The 20,144-nt window shown below is 47.5% G+C and overlaps 1 protein-coding gene across 3 annotated transcripts in view; it reads left to right on the top strand.

Annotated features, from left to right (window-relative positions):
- Positions 1–20,144, top strand: part of LOC134353817 (excitatory amino acid transporter 2-like) — a 241,391-nt gene that overhangs the window by 173,260 nt on the left and 47,987 nt on the right. For all 3 annotated transcript variants that reach the window (XM_063062245.1, XM_063062248.1, XM_063062247.1), the window contains 2 exons: positions 12,764–12,910; positions 14,167–14,319. In XM_063062245.1, the coding sequence (XP_062918315.1) occupies positions 12,764–12,910; positions 14,167–14,319 (300 nt within the window). The remainder of the gene's footprint in view (positions 1–12,763; positions 12,911–14,166; positions 14,320–20,144) is intronic.

The following is a 20,144-nucleotide window of genomic DNA, read 5'->3' on the forward strand; positions in this document are numbered from 1 at the left end:
GACTCTATGTCAGTGGTATGTCACTGTGACTGTATGTTAGTGGGGTGTCACTGTGACTCAATGTCAGTGGGGTGTCACTGTGACTGTATGTCAATGAGGTGTCACTGTGACTCTATGTCAGTGGGGTGTCACTGTGACTGTATGTCAATGGGGTGTCACTGTGACTCTATGTCAGTGGGGTGTCACTGTAACTGTATGTCAGTGGGGTGTCACTGTCACTGTATGTCAATGGGGTGTCACTGTGACTGTATGTCAGTGGGGTGTCACTGTGACTGTATGTCAATGGGGTGTCACTGTGACTCTATGTCAGTGGGGTGTCACTGTGACTGTATGTCAGTGGGGTGTCACTGTCACTGTATGTCAATGGGGTGTCACTGTGACTGTATGTCAGTGGGGTGTCACTGTGACTGTATGTCAATGGGGTGTCACTGTGACTGTATGTCAATGGGGTGTCACTGTGACTATGTCCATGGTGTGTCACTGTCACTCTTTGTCAGTGGGGTGTCACTGTGACTGTATGTCAATGGGGTGTCACTGTGACTGTATGTCAGTGGGGTGTCACTGTGACTGTATGTCAATGGGGTGTCACTGTGACTCTATGTCAGTGGGTGTCACTGTGACTGTATGTCAATGGGGTGTCACTGTGACTGTATGTCAGTGGGGTGTCACTGTGACTCTATGTAAGTGGGGTGTCACTGTGACTGTATGTCAATGGGTTGTCTGTGACTGTATGTCAGTGGGGTGTCTCTGTGACTGTATGTCAATGGAGTGTCACTGTGACTGTATGTCAGTGGGGTGTCACTGTGACTCTATGTCAGTGGGGTGTCACTGTGACTGTATGTCAATGGGGTGTCACTGTTACTGTATGTCAGTGGGGTGTCACTGTGACTGTATGTCAATGGGGTGTCACTGTGACTATGTCCATGGCGTGTCACTGTGACTCTTTGTCAGTGGGGTGTCACTGTGACTGTATGTCAATGGGGTGTCACTGTGACTGTATGTCAGTGGGGTGTCACTGTCACTGTATGTCAATGGGGTGTCACTGTGACTGTATGTCAGTGGGGTGTCACTGTGACTGTATGTCAATGGGGTGTCACTGTGACTCTATGTCAGTGGGGTGTCACTGTGACTGTATGTCAGTGGGGTGTCACTGTCACTGTATGTCAATGGGGTGTCACTGTGACTGTATGTCAGTGGGGTGTCACTGTGACTGTATGTCAATGGGGTGTCACTGTGACTAAGTCCATGGTGTGTCACTGTCACTCTTTGTCAGTGGGGTGTCACTGTGACTGTATGTCAATGGGGTGTCACTGTGACTGTATGTCAGTGGGGTGTCACTGTGACTGTATGTCAATGGGGTGTCACTGTGACTCTATGTCAGTGGGTGTCACTGTGACTGTATGTCAATGGGGTGTCACTGTGACTGTATGTCAGTGGGGTGTCACTGTGACTCTATGTAAGTGGGGTGTCACTGTGACTGTATGTCAATGGGGTGTCACTGTGACTGTATGTCAGTGGGGTGTCTCTGTGACTGTATGTCAATGGAGTGTCACTGTGACTGTATGTCAGTGGGGTGTCACTGTGACTCTATGTCAGTGGGGTGTCACTGTGACTGTATGTCAATGGGGTGTCACTGTTACTGTATGTCAGTGGGGTGTCACTGTGACTGTATGTCAATGGGGTATCACTGTGACTATGTCCATGGCGTGTCACTGTGACTCTTTGTCAGTGGGGTGTCACTGTGACTGTATGTCAATGGGGTGTCACTGTGACTGTATGTCAGTGGGGTGTCACTGTGACTGTATGTCAATGGGGTGTCACTGTGACTGTATGTCAGTGCGGTGTCACTGTGACTCTATGTCAGTGGGGTGTCACTGTGACTGTATGTCAATGGGGTGTCACTGTGACTGTATCTCAGTGGGGTGTCTCTGTTACTGTATGTCAATGGAGTGTCATTGTGACTGTATGTCAATGGGGTGTCACAGTGACTCTATGTCAGTGGTATGTCACTGTGACTGTATGTTAGTGGGGTGTCACTGTGACTCAATGTCAGTGGGGTGTCACTGTGACTGTATGTCAATGAGGTGTCACTGTGACTCTATGTCAGTGGGGTGTCACTGTGACTGTATGTCAGTGGGGTGTCACTGTGACTGTATGTCAATGGGGTGTCACTGTGACTGTATGTCAGTGGGGTGTCACTGTGACTGTATGTCAATGGGGTGTCACTGTGACTATGTCCATGGCGTGTCACTGTGACTCTTTGTCAGTGGGGTGTCACTGTGACTGTATGTCAATGGGGTGTCACTGTGACTGTATGTCAGTGGGTGTCACTGTGACTGTATGTCAGTGGGGTGTCACTGTGACTCTATGTAAGTGGGGTGTCACTGTGACTGTATGTCAATGGGGTGTCACTGTGACTGTATGTCAGTGGGGTGTCACTGTGACTGAATGTCAGTGCGGTGTCACTGTGACTGTATGCCAATGGGGTGTCACTGTGACTGTATGACAGTGGGGTGTCTCTGTGACTGTATGTCAGTGGTATGTCACTGTAACTCTACGTCAGTGGGGTGGCTCTGTGACTGTATGTCAATGGGGTGTCACTGTGACTCTCTGTCAGTGGGGTGTCACTGTGACGCTATGTCAATGGGGTGTCACTGTGACTGTATGTCAGTGGGGTGTCACTGTGACTCTATGTCAGTGGGGTGTCACTGTGACTGTATGTCAGTGAGGTGTCACTGTGACTGTATGTCAATGGGGTGTCACTGTGACTGTATGTCAGTGGGGTGTCACTGTCACTGTATGTCAGTGGGGTGTCACTGTGACTGTATGTCAATGGGGTGTCACTGTGACTGTATGTCAGTGGGGTGTCACTGTGACTGTATGTCAATGGGGTGTCACTGTGACTATGTCCATGGCGTGTCACTGTGACTCTTTGTCAGTGGGGTGTCACTGTGACTGTATGTCAATGGGGTGTCACTGTGACTGTATGTCAGTGGGGTGTCACTGTGACTGTATGTCAATGGGGTGTCACTGTGACTGTATGTCAGTGCGGTGTCACTGTGACTCGATGTCAGTGGGGTGTCACTGTGACTGTATGTCAATGGGGTGTCACTGTGACTGTATGTCAGTGGGGTGTCTCTGTGACTGTATGTCAATGGAGTGTCATTGTGACTGTATGTCAATGGGGTGTCACAGTGACTCTATGTCAGTGGTATGTCACTGTGACTGTATGTCAGTGGGGTGTCACTGTGACTCAATGTCAGTGGGGTGTCACTGTGACTGTATGTCAATGAGGTGTCACTGTGACTCTATGTCAGTGGGGTGTCACTGTGACTGTATGTCAGTGGGGTGTCACTGTGACTGTATGTCAATGGGGTGTCACTGTGACTATGTCCATGGCGTGTCACTGTGACTCTTTGTCAGTGGGGTGTCACTGTGACTGTATGTCAATGGGGTGTCACTGTGACTGTATGTCAGTGGGTGTCACTGTGACTGTATGTCAATGGGGTGTCACTGTGACTGTATGTCAGTGGGGTGTCTCTGTGACTCTATGTAAGTGGGGTGTCACTGTGACTGTATGTCAATGGGGTGTCACTGTGACTGTATGTCAGTGGGGTGTCACTGTGACTGAATGTCAGTGCGGTGTCACTGTGAATGTATGCCAATGGGGTGTCACTGTGACTGTATGACAGTGGGGTGTCTCTGTGACTGTATGTCAGTGGTATGTCACTGTGACTCTACGTCAGTGGGGTGGCTCTGTGACTGTATGTCAATGGGGTGTCACTGTGACTCTCTGTCAGTGGGGTGTCACTGTGACGCTATGTCAATGGGGTGTCACTGTGACTGTATGTCAGTGGGGTGTCACTGTGACTCTATGTCAGTGGGGTGTCACTGTGACTGTATGTCAGTGAGGTGTCACTGTGACTGTATGTCAATGGGGTGTCACTGTGACTGTATGTCAGTTGGGTGTCACTGTCACTGTATGTCAGTGGGGTGTCACTGTGACTGTATGTCAGTGGGGTGTCACTGTGACTGTATGTCAATGGGGTGTCACTGTGACTGTATGTCAGTGGGGTGTCACTGTGACTGTATGTCAATGGGGTGTCACTGTGACTATGTCCATGGCGTGTCACTGTGACTCTTTGTCAGTGGGGTGTCACTGTGACTGTATGTCAGTGGGGTGTCACTGTGACTGTATGTCAATGGGGTGTCACTGTGACTGTATGTCAGTGGGGTGTCACTGTGACTCTATGTCAGTGGGGTGTCACTGTGACTGTATGTCAATGGGGTGTCACTGTGACTGTATGTCAGTGGGGTGTCTCTGTGACTGTATGTCAATGGAGTGTCATTGTGACTGTATGTCAATGGGGTGTCACAGTGACTCTATGTCAGTGGTATGTCACTGTGACTGTATGTTAGTGGGGTGTCACTGTGACTCAATGTCAGTGGGGTGTCACTGTGACTGTATGTCAATGAGGTGTCACTGTGACTCTATGTCAGTGGGGTGTCACTGTGACTGTATGTCAATGGGGTGTCACTGTGACTCTATGTCAGTGGGGTGTCACTGTGACTGTATGTCAGTGGGGTGTCACTGTCACTGTATGTCAATGGGGTGTCACTGTGATTGTATGTCAGTGGGGTGTCACTGTGACTGTATGTCAATGGGGTGTCACTGTGACTGTATGTCAATGGGGTGTGACTGTGACTATGTCCATGGCGTGTCACTGTGACTCTTTGTCAGTGGGGTGTCACTGTGACTGTATGTCAATGGGGTGTCACTGTGACTGTATGTCAGTGGGGTGTCACTGTGACTGTATGTCAATGGGGTGTCACTGTGACTCTATGTCAGTGGGTGTCAATGTGACTGTATGTCAATGGGGTGTCACTGTGACTGTATGTCAGTGGGGTGTCACCGTGACTCTATGTAAGTGGGGTGTCACTGTGACTGTATGTCAATGGGGTGTCACTGTGACTGTATGTCAGTGGGGTGTCTCTGTGACTGTATGTCAATGGAGTGTCACTGTGACTGTATGTCAGTGGGGTGTCACTGTGACTCTATGTCAGTGGGGTGTCACTGTGACTGTATGTCAATGGGGTGTCACTGTTACTGTATGTCAGTGGGGTGTCACTGTGACTGTATGTCAATGGGGTGTCACTGTGACTATGTCCATGGCGTGTCACTGTGACTCTTTGTCAGTGGGGTGTCACTGTGACTGTATGTCAGTGGGGTGTCACTGTGACTGTATGTCAATGGGGTGTCACTGTGACTGTATGTCAGTGCGGTGTCACTGTGACTCTATGTCAGTGGGGTGTCACTGTGACTGTATGTCAATGGGGTGTCACTGTGACTGTATGTCAGTGGGGTGTCACTGTCACTGTATGTCAGTGGGGTGTCACTGTGACTGTATGTCAGTGGGGTGTCACTGTGACTGTATGTCAATGGGGTGTCACTGTGACTGTATGTCAGTGGGGTGTCACTGTGACTGTATGTCAATGGGGTGTCACTGTGACTATGTCCATGGCGTGTCACTGTGACTCTTTGTCAGTGGGGTGTCACTGTGACTGTATGTCAATGGGGTGTCACTGTGACTGTATGTCAGTGGGGTGTCGCTGTGACTGTATGTCAATGGGGTGTCACTGTGACTGTATGTCAATGAGGTGTCACTGTGACTCTATGTCAGTGGGGTGTCACTGTGACTGTATGTCAGTGGGGTGTCACTGTGACTCTATGTCAGTGGGGTGTCACTGTGACTGTATGTCAGTGGGGTGTCACTGTGACTGTATGTCAGTGGGGTGTCACTGTGACTCTATGTCAGTGGGGTGTCACTGTGACTGTATGTCAGTGGGGTGTCACTGTCACTGTATGTCAATGGGGTGTCACTGTGACTGTATGTCAGTGGGGTGTCACTGTGACGGTATGTCAATGGGGTGTCACTGTGACTGTATGTCAGTGGGGTGTCACTGTGACTGTATGTCAATGGGGTGTCACTGTGACTATGTCCATGGTGTGTCACTGTCACTCTTTGTCAGTGGGGTGTCACTGTGACTGTATGTCAATGGGGTGTCACTGTGACTCTATGTCAGTGGGGTGTCACTGTGACTGTATGTCAATGGGGTGTCACTGTGACTCTATGTCAGTGGGGTGTCACTGTGACTGTATGTCAATGGGGTGTCACTGTGACTGTATGTCAGTGGGGTGTCACTGTGACTCTATGTAAGTGGGGTGTCACTGTGACTGTATGACAATGGGGTGTCACTGTGACTGTATGTCAGTGGGGTGTCTCTGTGACTGTATGTCAATGGAGTGTCACTGTGACTGTATGTCAGTGGGGTGTCACTCTGACTCTATGTCAGTGGGGTGTCACTGTGACTGTATGTCAATGGGGTGTCACTGTTACTGTATGTCAGTGGGGTGTCACTGTGACTGTATGTCAATGGGGTGTCACTGTGACTATGTCCATGGCGTGTCACTGTGACTCTTTGTCAGTGGGGTGTCACTGTGACTGTATGTCAATGGGGTGTCACTGTGACTGTATGTCAGTGGGGTGTCACTGTGACTGTATGTCAATGGGGTGTCACTGTGACTGTATGTCAGTGCAGTGTCACTGTGACTCTATGTCAGTGGGGTGTCACTGTGACTGTATGTCAATGGGGTGTCACTGTGACTGTATGTCAGTGGGGTGTCACTGTGACTGTATGTCAGTGGGGTGTCACTGTGACTGTATGTCAATGAGGTGTCACTGTGACTCTATGTCAGTGGGGTGTCACTGTGACTGTATGTCAGTGGGGTGTCACTGTGACTGTATGTCAATGGGGTGTCACTGTGACTGTATGTCAGTGGGGTGTCACTGTGACTGTATGTCAATGGGGTGTCACTGTGACTCTATGTCAGTGGGGTGTCACTGTGACTGTATGTCAATGGGGTGTCACTGTGACTGTATGTCAATGGGGTGTCACTGTGACTGTATGTCAGTGGGGTGTCACTGTGACTGTATGTCAATGGGGTGTCACTGTGACTGTATGTCAGTGGGGTGTCACTGTGACTGTATGTCAATGGGGTGTCACTGTGACTGTATGTCAGTGGGGTGTCTCTGTGACTGTATGTCAATGGAGTGTCACTGTGACTGTATGTCAGTGGGGTGTCACTGTGACTCTATGTCAGTGGGGTGTCACTGTGACTGTATGTCAATGGGGTGTCACTGTGACTGTATGTCAGTGGGGTGTCTCTGTGACTGTATTTCAATGGAGTGTCATTGTGACTGTATGTCAGTGGGGTGTCACTGTGACTCTATGTCAGTGGTATGTCACTGTGACTGTATGTTAGTGGGGTGTCACTGTGACTCAATGTCAGTGGGGTGTCACTGTGACTGTATGTCAATGAGGTGTCACTGTGACTGTATGTCAGTGGGGTGTCACTGTGACTGTATGTCAATGGGGTGTCACTGTGACTCTATGTCAGTGGGGTGTCACTGTGACTGTATGTCAGTGGAGTGTCACTGTGACTGTATGTCAATGGGGTGTCAGTGTGACTGTATGTCAGTGGGGTGTCACTGTGACTGTATGTCAAGTGGGGTGTCACTGTGACTGTATGTCAATGGAGTGTCACTGTGACTCTATGTCAGTGGGGTGTCACTGTGACTGTATGTCAATGGGTGTCCCTGTGACTCTATGTCAGTGGGGTGTCACTGTGACTGTATGTCAATGGGGTGTCACTGTGACTCTATGTCAGTGGGGTGTCACTGTGACTGTATGTCAGTGGGGTGTCACTGTGACTGTATGTCAATGGGGTGTCACTGTGACTCTATGTCAGTGGGGTGTCACTGTGACTGTATGTCAATGGGGTGTCACTGTGACTGTATGTCAGTGGGGTGTCACTGTGACTGTATGTCAATGAGGTGTCACTGTGACTGTATGTCAGTGGGGTGTCACTGTGACTGTATGTCAATGGGGTGTCACTGTGACTCTATGTCAGTGGGGTGTCACTGTGACTGTATGTCAGTGGGGTGTCACTGTCACTGTATGTCAATGGGGTGTCACTGTGACTGTCTGTCAGTGGGGTGTCACTGTGACTGTATGTCAATGGGGTGTCACTGTGACTGTATGTCAGTGGGGTGTCACTGTGACTGTATGTCAATGGGGTGTCACTGTGACTATGTCCATGGCATGTCACTGTGACTCTTTGTCAGTGGGGTGTCACTGTGACTGTATGTCAATGGGGTGTCACTGTGACTGTATGTCAGTGGGGTGTCACTGTGACTCTATGTCAGTGGAGTGTCACTGTGACTGTATGTCAATGGGGTGTCAGTGTGACTGTATGTCAGTGGGGTGTCACTGTGACTGTATGTCAAGTGGGGTGTCACTGTGACTGTATGTCAATGGAGTGTCACTGTGACTCTATGTCAGTGGGGTGTCACTGTGACTGTATGTCAATGGGTGTCCCTGTGACTCTATGTCAGTGGGTGTCACTGTGACTGTATGTCAATGGGGTGTCACTGTGACTGTATGTCAGTGGGGTGTCACTGTGACTCTATGTCAGTGCGGTGTCACTGTGACTGTATGTCAATGGGTGTCCCTGTGACTCTATGACAGTGGGTGTCACTGTGACTGTATGTCAATGGGGTGTCACTGTGACTGTATGTCAGTGGGGTGTCACTGTGACTCTATGTCAGTGGGTGTCACTGTGACTGTATGTCAATGGGGTGTCACTGTGACTCTATGTCCGTGGGGTGTCACTGTGATTGTATGTCAATGGGGTGTCACTGTGACTGTATGTCAGTGGGGTGTCACTGTGACTGTATGTCCGTGGGGTGTCACTGTGATTGTACGTCAATGGGGTGTCACTGTGACTGTATGTCAGTGGGGTGTCACTGTGACTGTATGTCAATTGGGTGTCACTGTGACTGTATGTCAGTGGGGTGTCACTGTGACTGTATGTCAGTGGAGTATCACTGTGACTGTATGTCAGTGGGGTGTCACTGTGACTGTATGTCAATTGGGTGTCACTGTGACTGTATGTCAGTGGTATGTCACTGTGACTGTACGTCAGTGGGGTGTCACTGTGACTCTACATCAGTGGGGTGTCACTGTGACTGTATGTCAATGGGGTGTCACTGTGACTGAATGTCAGTGGGGTGTCACTGTGACTCTACATCAGTGGGGTGTCACTGTGACTGTATGTCAATGGGGTGTCACTGTGAGTGTATGTCAGTGGGGTGTCACTGTGACTCTATGTCAATGGGGTGTCACTGTGACTCTATGTTAGTGGGGTGTCACTGTGACTGTATGTCAATGGGGTGTCACTGTGACTGTATGTCAGTGGGGTTTCTCTGTGACTGTATGTCAATGGAGTGTCACTGTGACTGTATGTCAGTGGGGTGTCACTGTGACTCTATGTCTGTGATGTGTCACTGTGGCTATGTCAATGGATGTCACTGTGACTCTATGTCAGTGGGGTTTCACTGTGACTGTATGTCAATGGGGTGTCACTGTGACTCTATGTCAGTGGGTGTCACTGTGACTGTATGTCAATGGGGTGTCACTGTGACTCTATGTCCGTGGGGTGTCACTGTGACTGTATGTCAATGGGGTGTCACTGTGACTGTATGTCAGTGGGGTGTCACTGTGACTGTATGTCAATTGGGTGTCACTGTGACTGTATGTCAGTGGGGTGTCACTGTGACTCTATGTCAATGGGGTGTTTCTGTACTTTATGTCACTGAGCTGTCACTGTGACTGTATGTCAGTGGGGTGTCACTGTGACTGTATGTCAGTGGGGTGTCACTGTGACTGTATGTCAGTGGAGTATCACTGTGACTGTATGTCAGTGGGGTGTCACTGTGACTGTATGTCAATGAGGTGTCACTGTGACTGTATGTCAATGAGGTGTCACTGTGACTGTATGTCAGTGGGGTGTCACTGTGATTATGTCAATGGAGTGTCACTGTGACTGTATGTCAGTGGGGTGTCACTGTGACTCTATTTCAGTGGGGTTTCACTGTGACTGTACGTTAATGGGGTGTCACTGTGACTCTGTGACAGTGGGTGTCACTGTGACTGTATGTCAATGGGGTGTCACTGTGACTGTATGTCGGTGGGGTGTCACTGTGACTCTATGTCCGTGGGGTGTCTCTGTGACTGTATGTCAATGGGGTGTCACTGTGACTGTATGTTAGTGGGGTGTCACTGTGACTGTATGTCAATGGGGTGTCACTGTGTCTCTGTCAGTGGGGTGTCACTGTGACTGTATGTCAGTGGGGTGTCACTGTGACTATGTCAGTGGGGTGTCACTGTGACTTTATGTCAATGGGGTGTCACTGTGACTGTATGTCAGTGGGGTGTCACTGTGACTCTATGTCCGTGGGGTGTCACTGTGACTGTCTGTCAATGGGGTGTCACTGTGACTGCATGTCAATTGTGTGTCACTGTGACTGTATGTCAGTGGGGTGTCTCCGTGACTGTATGTCAATGGAGTGTCACTGTGACTCTATGTCAATGGGGTGTCACTGTGACTGTATGTCAGTGGGGTGTCTCTGTGACTGTATGTCAATGGAGTGTCACTGTGACTGTATGTCCGTGGGGTGTCACTGTGACTGTATGTCAATGGGGTGTCACTGTGACTGTATGTCAATTGGGTGTCACTGTGACTGTATGTCAGTGGGGTGTCACTGTGACTGTATGTCAGTGGTGTGTCACTGTGACTGTATGTCAGTGGAGTATCACTGTGACTGTATGTCAGTGGGGTGTCACTGTGACTGTATGTCAATTGGGTGTCACTGTGACTGTATGTCAGTGGTATGTCACTGTGACTGTACGTCAGTGGGGTGTCACTGTGACTCTACATCAGTGGGGTGTCACTGTGACTGTATGTCAATGGGGTGTCACTGTGAGTGTATGTCAGTGGGGTGTCACTGTGACTCTACATCAGTGGGGTGTCACTGTGACTGTATGTCAATGGGGCGTCACTGTGACTGTATGTCAATGGGACGTCACTGTGACTGTATGACAGTGGGGTGTCACTGTGACTATGTCAATGGGGTGTCACTGTGACTGTATGTCAGTGGGGTGTCACTGTGACTGTATGTCAATGGGGTGTCACTGTGACTGTATGTCAGTGGGGTGTCACCGTTTATTGAGGAATTTCTTTGAAAAGTGGACAAGGTCGGTTGATTATGATTGCACCAGGTCTGGAACTCGCTACTTGAGAGGATGATAGGGACGGGGAATGGAGAACTGTTAGGGAGTATTCTGGAGTTATGTGAATATAGCAGATATTAAAAAAGGATCTTGTGCTTTCATTGCATATATGACGAAAAAACTCTTCTCGGGCTTCCAGCCAGGTACAGGTATCAATTTTAACTGACGTTTTGATGACAACCTCTAATATCTTCATCATCCCTGCTGAAGATGACAGAGTTTGTCAGTGAAGCATTGGTCAAAATCTATACCTGTATGCGGTTGGAAGCCCCAGGAGAGTTTATTTGTCATAGCAGATATTAACTTAAACAAAATCCAGTCTTCAGTTTTAATGTAATTCTAACTAAGTTCAGGAAGTCTGCAATTAGCCTTCAACTTATATTGTAAATGGAAGCAGTAAATTGAAATTAAATACCCACAGACGAAGAGTTATGGTTTGCAAAATGGTGAGCATGAGTCAAACCAATGCCTAAGCCACGTATTAAGTCAATGGGTTTGTGTTAATTGGCCTGCATCAAACCAGATAACATGACTATTTACACCATTGCGACCGAGTTCAAGCTGACAAACCAGACAGATGTCGTCATTTAGCATATCAAACATGGTCACAGAAATAGGCAATCAATAGTTTTTGTGTACTTATGATATTTGTGTACTTAGAGACAGCCTGATAATAATTTTGAAGTCTGTGATTCCTGCTCCCAAGTGATTTTAGACTATTTGTGTGATTTATTTGTGACTAACGTGGTTGAATATTCAGAAACATCTGTCATTGTAGATATCTAATGCAAAGAAACACTGTCAACCCAAAATATTGAAGGAAACAATGCCATTTTAACTATTGAAATTTTATTGTATCAGATATTGTTAGCTTTGATTTTAAGGGTATAAAAATGTGACGTACCTTTGAGCTTGTGAACCTTGACTGAGAGTGTGTCCTAATTATGAGGGGTATAGATAGGGTAAATGCAAGCAGGCTTTTTCCACTGAGGTTGGGTGGGACTACAACCAGAGGTCATGGGTTAAGAGTGAAAGCTGAAAAGTTTAAGGGGAACATGAGAGGAAACTTCTTCACTCAGAGGGTTGTGAGAGTGTGGAACAAGTGGAGCATGCAACCTTGTTTTCAACGTTGAAGAGAAGTTTCGATAGGTACATGGATGGCAGGGGTATGGAGGGCTATGGTCCCAGTGCCTGTTGATAGGACTAGGCAGTTTAAGTGGCTCAGCATGGACTAGATGGGTGGAAGAGCCTGTTTCTGTGGTGTACCTTTCTGTGAATCTGTGACTCTAATGATGCCTGCTTGTGCTGAATAAAGACCAGCTTCACTCTCTCAATGGTGACTTTGATCACAGCAACTCTCACCACAGTTAGTAAGGAATTGGATGAGCTGAGTAGCTCTTTCTCATCTGCCTTGGTCATGATGGGCCAAATGTTGTCAATGTTCTTACAGTTATGAGATAATGCTGACATACAATCTAGGAATGGGAATGAGCCCCCTGGGCCAATTCATCATCCCACAGGACCAGAGCCGAGCCTATCATCGTGACCAAGTTTCTGCTTTGTTTCCCAGCCAGCACTGCCGGGATGTCCAAGCTCGTGGAAGTGCAGATGGAGGAGTGCAACCTGACGACGGAGAAGCCGCCGATCAGGCAGCCGTTATGGAAGCGGCTGGGCAAGAACCTGATGAAGAACCTGCTGCTGTCTCTCACAGTGTTCGGTGAGTCGCCTTCCACTGCCTGAACAGGAGCAGGCACAGTCCAGATATGACCTGTCGCCTGCTGAGCATTTCCAACGCTTTCCTAGAATCTGCAGTTTGCTTGGAGCAGGGGGTCATGGAGAATAGGGAGGATGGGCCACGTCATGTTGTGCTATATTATATAAATAAGGCGACAAGTAATTTGATAATTAAGGAGACTCAAAGAAGGTATATCCAAGGGCATAACCTCAGAATAAAAGGATGTCCATTTAGAACTGAGATGAGGAGGAATTTCTTCAGCCAGAAGCTGGTGAATGAGTGGAATTCACTGCCACAGAGTGGTGTGGAGCCCATGTTCTTCTGATAGAAGGTATGGGGTGGGTTTGGGAGGGGGTGTTATTAAAGCCTTGGTGAGTTGCTGCAGTGCACCTCATAGGTGGAACACACCACCACCATGATCTACTAGTGGTGGAGGGAATGAATGGGTGATGAGTTAGGTGCTAGTCAAAAAAAAGTTTAATATTCTGGATTGTGAAAAGCCTCTCCAGTTTTGTTGGAGCTGCATTCATCCCAAGCAAGTGGAGGGAACTCTTTCTCAACTGTGCCTCGCTAATGGTGGTGAATTTCTGGGGGTTCAGGATGTGATTCACTGAATGCAGCTTATCCAGCCTCTGACCTGCTCTGGTGGCCACGGTATGTCTGAGGCCAGCCCAGTTCAGCAGCACCGTCAGTAACTATAATGATAATTTAAGGAGAGTGTCAGGATATAGGTCGAAGGGTGGGACTATGGCCACTTATGCAAGTAAAGAACTCTCTTCCACATTGTAATTCTTCAGATACGGTAGATTTTTGCTAAACCAGATTTGAATCCCCCCATTGCCCATTGCCAGGTGCCTCCCTGTATTCTCTTCCTACAGCCGTTATCTTCGGAGCACACGGCTGGCTCAGGGTGCCCTTGACCATGGAGCCTTCTGCAGCTCAGGCCTCCACTCCAGAACTCTCTCACTATAATCTGAAGCCCAGCGTCTTTTTGCCTTTCCAAACCTCTTCCTCAACAGCACTTTCCTTCAACGTGAGTTCCCCGGGAAGTTTATTTATTTGGAGGTACAGCGTGGAACAAATCCATCCGGCCCAACGAGCGCACCACCCAGCAACCTTCCTATTTACCCATATGCTAACCACAAGTTGATTTACAATGTCTTTTTATACTCCGGATTTTGAGAAGTTCGGGAAGTTGTTACATGGCATAACCACGATCTCTCCGTCTCCCTCTGCAGGTGTGATATTTGGAGCCTTTGCTGGATGTCTGCTACGATATGCAGCCCCCATTCATCCTGATATCGTCATGATCATAGCCTTCCCGGGAGACATCCTCATGCGTATGCTGAAGATGCTCATCCTTCCTTTAATCATCTCCAGTTTAATTACAGGTGAGAAACACTGGCTGCACCTCTAGGGCACGCACCCACCTTTGGGAGCACCTGTTGGTGAAGTCCAGCAAGGGTCACTTTCTCAAGCAGCAGTTGTCAACGATGGCAGGGCCAGGGAGAATGCCAGCTACAGTCAACCCTGGGCACAGAGGACCACAAGAAGGGATGTTCCACTGAGCTTACAGATCACCTGGTTGGGTTGCAGAAGGAATCTGACCAATCCTGGGCCCCACACTTCAGTGAGGGAGAGAATGAGGTTGTTTAGAGAGACCAACAGAGGTTAAAGGGAAATTCAACAGTGTTGTCCAGTATTCTGAGGGGTTTTCCTAGTTTGGATAAGGAGAAGATGATTTTACTGACAGCGTTGGTATCGTGAGATGCGTATTAAAAACAAATGGTATGGCCTTAAAAGCCTTTTGCTGTGCTATTATTAGCTCCTTATCCTACCAGGATAATGCCAACTATCAAGTAGACATCTATATTAATCCCATTTAGAACATAGAATAGTACAGAACAGTACTTGAGGTCATTCTGCTCTATGTAAACCTACTCCACAATCAATCTGACCTTTCCCTCCTACACAGCCCATAACCTTCCATTTTTCTTACATCCATGTGCTTATTTAACTGTCTCTTAAATGTCCCTATCATATCAGCCTCTACCACCACCAACGACAGTGTGTTTCAAACACCTACCACTCTGGGTAAAAAAAAAACTTACTGTACCTCTGCGATCTCCCCTAAACCTTCCTCCACTCACCTTAAAGGGACGTCCTCTCATATTAGCCATTGCTGCCCTCTCTGTCCACTTTATCTACACCTCTCATAATCTTATGTACATCTACCAGTCATCCATCGCTTCAAAGAGGAAACCCCTAGCTTGTAAGGCATGTTTCTCCAATCCAGACAGCATCCCGGTCAATCCCCTCTGCAGCCTCTCCAATGCTTCCACACTCTGCTTAGAATGAAGCCACAATACTCCGTGTGGCCTTACCAGATTTTACAGAGCTGCAACATTACCTTGTGGCTCTAAAAAGAACTCTGGTTAGTTTGAATATTCCTGTTGACGTGCAGACCAGCAGATAGTAGTTTAGATATTGCCACTGTAGATGTGTCTGAAGCCAGAGGTTACACAATAGGTTTAGAGGAAGGAGTAAGTATTTAGTAGGGACCCGAGGGAAACAGAGGGTGGTTTGAATCCAGAAGGGACTGTCTGAGAAGACAGTGGAGACAGACACTCTCACAACATTTATTCTGAATAGGCACTTGAATCACTCAGGTACAAGGACCAAGTGCGGGTAACTGGGAATAGTATAGATGATTGACATTGACGTGATTGGTCGAAGGGTCTAAGAACATAGAACATTGGAGGAGTACAGCACAGGAACAGGCCCTTCAGCCCACAGTGTTGTGCTGACCCAGCTAAAAACTAAATTTAAAAAAAACAAAAACTAATCCCTCCTACCAATCACTCCATCTTCCTCATATTCATGAGCCTATCTAAATGCCTCTTAATAGCCTCCAATATATTTGCCTCTACCACCACACCAGGCAGCGCATTCCAGGCATCCCCCACTCTCTGAGTAAAAACTTGGCCCTCACATCTCCTTTGAACCTACCCTCTTCTACCTTCAATGCATGCCCTCTGGTATTAGACATTTCAAACCTGGGAAACAGATACCCTTGTCTACTCTGTCGATGCTTCTCATAATCTTATAAACCTCTATCAGGTCCTCCACTGCACCAGAGAAAACAACCAAGTTTATCTAGCATCTCATGATAGTACATGCCCTCTAAACCAGACAGCATCCTGGTACACCTCTCCTTCACCCTCTCCAAGATCTCAACATCCTTCCTATAGTGGCGCGCCCAGAACGTGGCCTAACCACAGTTCCATAAAGTTGCAACATAACTCTTGGCTTTTGAACTCAATACCTTGACTCATAAAAGCAAGCATTCCATCAGTTTCTTAACACCCTATCGATCTGTGTAGCCACTTTCAATGAACTTAGACCCCAAGATCTCTGCTCAGCTACACTGTTTAGGGTCTTGCCTTTAACAGTATATTGCCTCCTTGCATTTACCCTACCGGGGCAACACCTCACATTTATCTGAGTTAAACTCCATCTGCCATTTCTCTTTATGTATGATATAAATCTAAGATTCTTTTAAACAGTATAGCTTTAATTTCTTATGTATTCACGCATGTGAATCTGTGTGCATGAGTATCAGTGCGTGTGAGTTCATGTGGCCATTACCACTGTCCACACCTCTTACAATCTTATTTACCTTTATCAAACTGCCTCTCACCCTCCTTCACTCTAAACAGAAAAGGCTGAACTCACTCAGCATTTCCTCATAAGTTCTCCAACCCAAGCAGCATCCTGATAAATATTCCTTGCACTCTCTCTAAAATTTCCACGTTCTTCTTATACTGAGGCAACCAGAAATTAAGTGAAGACAATTTAAACACAACTTAGTTTGTAACTTTCTATATCTTGGTGATCCCGAGTATTCATCAGATAATTTGTAAATGTTGTAAGTTTTTTTGCCTCCACCATCACAAAACTTTCTGGCACAGGAAGAAAATAAAATTAACCATTGTAAACTGAAATTTAGAGATGTTGGGATAGAAGTTGCTAAAAGTAAACACAAGAGATTCTGCAGATGCTAGAAATCCAGAGCAACACACATACAATGCTGGAGGAACTCAGCAGGTCAGGCAGCATCCATGGAAATGAATAAACAGTCGACATTTCGGGCTGAGATCCTTCATCAGGACTAGAAAGCAAAGGGGAAGACACTGGAATAAAAAGGTGGGAGGAGGGGAAAGAGGACAGCTAGAAGGCGATAGGTGAAGTCAGGTGGGCTGGAGAAGGGGGAATCTGACAGGAGAGGAGAGTGGACCATGGGAGGAAGGGAAGGGGGGGGACGGAGCACCAGAAGGAAGTGTTAGGCAGGGGAGATGAGATCGAAGGCCAGAGTGGGGAATAGAAGAGGGAGGGAAAAATGCTTTGCCAGAAGGAGAATTCAACACTCATGCCATCAGGTTAGAGTCTATCCAAGTTGAAAATGAGGTGTTTCTCCTCCAGCCTGAAGATAGCTTCATCATGGCACAAGCAAAGCCCATATACGGAACAGGAATGGGAAAAGGAACTAAAATAGTCGGCCACGAAGAAATTCTGCTTTGGGCAAATGGAGTGGAGGTGCTTGACCAAGTGGTCCCCCAATTTTTGTTTAAATTGTTAAAGTTGTTAAAAATGGCGGGATGAATGGTAAAAGCATCAGGGCTGCTTTTTTTATTTAAAAACAGAAGAGAAGAGTATTACTGAATCTTTTTATGTGACTGGTTAGGCCACTGTGAGAATGTGTGTCCATTTCTGTGCACAACAATTGGGCCAATGCCATCAATGGGATCCAGAAGAGCTCGACTTGTATGGTGGCAGAACAGAGTGACGACAGGAGCAAAGGCTTTTCTCCCCGGTTATGTCGGAGATTAACTAGAGCTGCTGAATGTGATAAAGAGTAGATAACAACTGTGTTAGCAGAAGGATCAATAAACATTTTATTTATTTATTGAGATACAGTGTGAAGTGTGCCTTTCCAGCCCTTCGAGCTGCACCATCCAGCAGTCCACCGAGTTAATCCGAGCCTAATCACAGAACAATTCATAATGACCAACTGACCTACCAACCGGTACATCTTCAGACTGTGGGAGGAAACCGGAATACCAGCAGGAAACCCGTGCAGTCACGGGAAGAACGGACAAACTCCTTACAGGCAGCAGTGGGATTTGAACCTTGTGTCCCTGGTACTGTAAACCAGCTTGCTAACCACTACGCTACCGTGCCGCCTTTAGCTGAGGAAAGAAGCTGAGGTGATGGAGAACACCATCGACTCAGGAAGTTTTCACTGACTGGAATGATCTGCCTGTGGATGCAGTCAGGAATAACTTTTCAAATATATCACATCGAAAAGTACAGAACTATAGGGCTATAATAAAAGTCTGGAAGTGGAATAAATTACAAAGAGCCAGCACAGACTTGGTTGGTCCAATAGTCTCACCGTGCTTCATTTCATGGTTAAAGAAAATCTCCGGCTTTCCCCTAACCCACACAGTGTGATCACTTTGCCTGAGACACATAGCCATTCAGTGTGGAGGTAATCATGCTGTGCTGAACGTCAACCATACATTTACCCCTCCTTATTCTTCCCACATTCCGACTAGCTTCCCCCAGATTCCACCGCTCACCTGCATACCACAGGCAATTTACAGCATTCAGTTAACCAGCCTACGTGTCTTTGGGATGTGGGGGGAGACCAGGGAACCCACACAGAGAGGAAGTATAAACTCCACATAGGCAGCATAGCGGCTGGAATTATGGAGTGCCACTGCACTGTCCTGCACTTGAGCCCTCCGGTGTAGTATTCCTCCTTGGAAACAAGGCTTGGCAGATCATTGGAATTCCTACTCCATTTCAATCCAGTTCCATTCAAGTCAATTTAACCATACATGAATACTCGTGACTACGGCCAAATGAGACAGAGTTACTATGGGTTCAAGGTGCAAAGATACCATAGAAAATCACAATCACGTAATAAAAGTCCCAACACTAACCGCTAACCTCCCCCCTCCCCCCGTGAAGCCGCGGCTTGATGCGTACAAGTCAACAAACCCATATAGAATATCTGTAAAAATACAACAACGCAAAATATGCAGTATATATACAAACATTTGTGTGTATAAATATTAAAAAATCCAGCCCTCCCACCAGCCATCGATATTATCCGTTGACTGGCCCCTGACTCCATTTAGGTGACACCGTGAGTTTGAGGCCCAGTACTCGTATATACAAGTGCATATGGAATACTAGTAAAACCACAACCAGACAAATATGTATGTATATAGTGCAGACCCCAGTCTATTTTAAATCTTCAGTTGCCGCCCCTGGTAGAGCCTGATGGCTTGAACGCCTCACCTCCAGCGGCTGAAAGGCAAGAGACCTGCAGCTTGAGGTCTGAGTCCATTCAGTGCTGCCAAAAAATCTGCAGCCAGCCACAGCAGAGCTTGTCTTCTGCCGAGCGAAGCTCTGTTCTGACTCCATTCTGGGTGCCGCGCCCGCGCCATGCCGCCCGCGGTGAAGTGCAATGGCTTCGTCCCCTCCGAGCAGCTGCAAACAGGTGATAGCACTGCTTGGCACAGAGTCCTCTCTCCGACCGAGGACTAGACCTCCTTCATCTGCCCCTTCTCACATCCAATAAATCAGCGAATCAAACTTGCACCGTACCAGATGAGCAATGTCCAAAGGGGTGGTGCGATCACAAGAAAAGCGACCACGATGGCCACTCCCTATTGGACTGTAAGCCTCCATCAGCTCAGGCAGCAGTACACTGCACAGCTCCTTCGTTACCTCCACCAGCGAGCAACTCGCTGACGGTGTAGACCTGCAGTCCTCTGAGTTCTTAACGTTTAGCAGGATCTTGCGATCATTTGACGTACACTTAAGTAGAACAGTAGCACCTTTTGTTGACCCTGTAGAAGCCGCTGTGACAAGTCGTGCCATCACCTTGCTGGAATCTACGACAACTTCCTGAGTTCAGCACAACGCTCATTCAAAGGGCACCCTACTCAAGGGTCAATCCTGGCAACAAAGCAGGCTTAATAAGATTGATTTTACCTTTATTAAATAGCTAATTATCGGTAGAATTAAAAATAAATGTCTTATTTTTAGATACTACATAGAATCCATCTTCTCAGGATTAAACCCAAGGCAGGTTCTTTTACAGAAGCTCTCTGAGAGCTTGGGTTTTTTAGGCATGCCTTTC

Source organism: Mobula hypostoma, chromosome 11, assembly GCF_963921235.1.
Source record: "Mobula hypostoma chromosome 11, sMobHyp1.1, whole genome shotgun sequence".
NCBI lineage: Eukaryota > Metazoa > Chordata > Chondrichthyes > Myliobatiformes > Myliobatidae > Mobula > Mobula hypostoma.